Here is a 3,244-nt window from a genome sequence, read left to right as displayed (position 1 = left end):
ATACCTGTCCATATACATACATAGGCAGTTTGCAGAATCATTAGCCATTTTTAAGATGAAAACCAACCAGAATTAACTTTTAAATTCAGTATTTGCAGGTATAAGAAAACAGTTTACTGACCTTTTGCATCATAGCCTCATATTGGGAGTGACATTCCATTCTTGGAGCCAGATCCTGATCAGGTTTTAGCTCCTGGGCAGGTCTTGGGAGCCCCTCCCAACAGCATGGGAGATGAAGAGGACAGGAAGGCATGCACCATGGGGACAAAAGATTGCTATTAAGTACACAAGAGGGGCAGACTGAAAGTGACTTCATGCCCTGGCTGGGCCCACAGACCTGTAGGCCATTTTTCAGCTGTGATCCTGGAAGGGCAGTTAGTTTTCCACCAGCCCCCACACTCTGAGCTCCTCAAGGCTTCAGCTAGCTCCCGGGAAGTTCTGCCCCTTGTCCATATGGGAGGCCAGCCAGAACCTGCCGGCCATGCTCACAGCCCGCCCTAGCACACAGCAATGCCTAGTTCCCATGCAGCCAAGCCTCTACTCCACAGCTTTCTGAGCGAGCTGGGGCAGGCGAAGCAGTGAGGAACGGCTTCACCCAGGCACCTGCGAAATGACATCAATCAACGTTAAAAGTCCCGTCCCCTGGCCAGCCGACCTCAAAGGCCAGCCGTTCCGAGGAACAGAAGGTGATCCATTTCTTTTTCTTGACTTCCAGAGAGGTGTTATGAGCCAGAGCGAGCACATCTCTCTAGTTATCTAAAGTCAAACGTAGGGGGGTAGTTAGTTGTTGCCCCATATGGCGAGAGAGAGAGAGAGAGAGAGAGAGAGAGAGAGAGAGAGAGAGAGAGAGAGAGAGAGAGAGAGAGAGAGAGAGGCAAAAGACAGACTCCAAAAAAAAAAAAAAAAAAAAAAACATAAAGAGGACAAGGACAGACGTCTGCGCGTGGTTGATTCAGCCACAAACCGAAAGTACAGATTCAGATGGGAGTGGCCATGGACAGCCTGCAGCCTCACTCCCCTGGAAGGAGAGACACCTCTGGAGGAAACCTCCAGAGGGGGGACCCGGGGACGTCTGAGCACATCTGCTCCCCTCACAGGACCCAGACACAGGTCCTGCATGCACCTCATGCACAGGCACAGAATACAGATGCCAAATCAACCAGACAAAGGACAAGGACACAATAACATAAAACATAGATCGAGATCGTTTTTTACCTCCAACTGGCAGAGTGGGGGCCCGGGGGCACCCCAAAAATCTCGGTGGGACCTCCAATGTTGGACCCCAAAGTTTAGGGTCTCAAGTGGGCGCCCCAAGAACCCAGACTCCAGTCCAGTTGATGCAACAGCACGAGGAATTTATTGGCTTCTGTACAGAAGGGCAAACTCTGCTCCTAAGAGCAAGAGTCGCCTCTTTCTGCAGCCCCATAAGGGCTTTTAAAGGAAAAACCCACAAAAGCCATAAGATTACAGTTCTCATACAATTTCGTTTCACAAGATCATGGTCTGGTCACAGAGTGATCACAGAGGGGGTACAGTTACATCAGTGTGCACATTTTTCCTGAAACCTCAAGGGGGGTATCAGGGCGGGAGTGGAGTTTACACAAAGGTCACAGTGGTCCTTCCTGGAACACTTGCAACTATCCCAGTCACAGTTGAGCACATCTCTTAACAGAAATCTTTTTACATTGTTATATTGTTACAGGGGTGATTGAGTAGTGGCTGAGTCAGGTGGCCCTTGGAACTAGATTTTTAGTTTCTCATTTCCTGGTGCTTGAAGTTTCTCTCTTCCTGAGGCTTGGGTTGTGTAAGCCTGAAGGGCTAGGGTCTTTCAGTCTGTACCTACCATAATTTGCCACATTAAATAGTAAAATAAAAACATTTAATGCTCATTTGTCATTTTGTTTCTTCCAAAGAACGACAAGAAGGCCATGATTTGTCACCATTGCACTTTCAAATGAAATATAGACGAACTGAGGGCCGGAGAGATGGCCCAATAGTTCAGAGTGCTTGCTGCTCTTGTAAAGGATCAGAATCCAGTTCCCAGACCCAACATGGTGGCTCACAGCTGCCTGTAAGTCCACTTCCAGGGCATCTGAGGTCCTCTCTGATCTCCACCAGCACCGCCGGCACACCATGCCCGTACACATGTGCAGGCAAACCGTCGTATGTATGAGATAAAAAGAAGTCTCAGAGAATAGCCACATTTTCCCGAAGAGTGGCATTAATTTTCATTTTGGGGAGATGTGTATTTAATGACTTGCTTAATTTATGACTTCAGGAGGATTCTCATAGTTTATTCTACATTTAAATTGTGGTAATACATCACATCGTATGATATATGGAAAATGTAGCACTCAACAAGGAACAAGTATAAAGGGAAGATCATATCTTAATGTGCTTATGAAAGTAGCTTTGGCAGGGGATGGTGCTTAGAGGCACTCAGAATGGTCCAGTGTTTGACATGCTGTCGTAGGCTTTCCTACAACACAGCCTCTAACAAAACTAGGCTGTCTCGAACCCCTGGCAACAGGATTGTTTACCTTTATACCAAGAAGGTTGGAAAAGCACCTAAATCTGCATGTGGTGTGTGCCCAGGCAGGCTACGAGGGGTTCATGCTGTGAGACCGAAAGTCCTTATGAGGTTGTCTAAGACCAAGAAGCATGTCAGTAGGGCCTATGGTGGGTCCATGTGTGCCAAATGTGTCCGTGACAGGATCAAGCGGGCTTTCCTTATTGAGGAGCAGAAAATTGTTGTGAAGGTGTTGAAGGCACAAGCACAGTGTCAGAAAGCAAAATAAATATGCAGCTTTTTAAATAATAAAGGTCAAGGCTTGGTCTGTAAAAAAAAAAAAAAGAAAAGAAAGTAGCTTTGAGCCTCCAATTGTCTGAACAGCTCTTGGGCTTTTCTGGTGAAATGTTGGTGTACAGGACATTTGCTGGGATGACTGGTGTACAGGACGGTTGTTGGGATGACTGTACTGGACAGTTGCTGGGATGACTGGTGGAGAAGCCAGATGTTTGGGTTTGAGTTTCACCTTATTTTACATTTTTGGCCCAAAGTATCCTTATTTGTAAAGTAGGAGATACGGTAGTGTGGATTAAAACCACAGGGATACCAAGATAGAGAAAACAGAGCCTTGGAAAATGTATGCACACAGTCTATAATAACCAACACTACTGTTATTATCATCTCCTTTCTATACTGAAAATGAGATCCTACACTGAGAATTGAATTATATTTCTA

At 46.2% G+C, this 3,244-nt stretch overlaps 1 protein-coding gene across 1 annotated transcript; it reads left to right on the top strand.

Moving 5' to 3' along the window:
- Positions 1–2,424: 2,424 nt before the first annotated feature.
- On the top strand, positions 2,425–2,834 carry LOC128117344 (60S ribosomal protein L34-like). The gene has a single exon (XM_052749258.1). The coding sequence runs from the start codon at positions 2,445–2,447 to the stop codon at positions 2,796–2,798; it is 354 nt and encodes a 117-aa protein (XP_052605218.1). The 5' UTR covers positions 2,425–2,444; the 3' UTR covers positions 2,799–2,834.
- Positions 2,835–3,244: the final 410 nt, after the last annotated feature.

The sequence above is a fragment of the Peromyscus californicus genome, unplaced genomic scaffold (assembly GCF_007827085.1).
Source record: "Peromyscus californicus insignis strain IS unplaced genomic scaffold, ASM782708v3 Scaffold_21__1_contigs__length_65335640, whole genome shotgun sequence".
Lineage (NCBI taxonomy): Eukaryota > Metazoa > Chordata > Mammalia > Rodentia > Cricetidae > Peromyscus > Peromyscus californicus.
Note: the sequence above shows the minus strand (reverse complement) of the source record. Positions and strands in the feature narration are given on the sequence as shown.

Coding starts and splice junctions, on each gene's coding strand:
- LOC128117344 (XM_052749258.1), top strand. CDS start 2,445: ATGGTCCAGTGTTTGACATGCTGTCGTAGGCTTTCCTACAACACAGCC.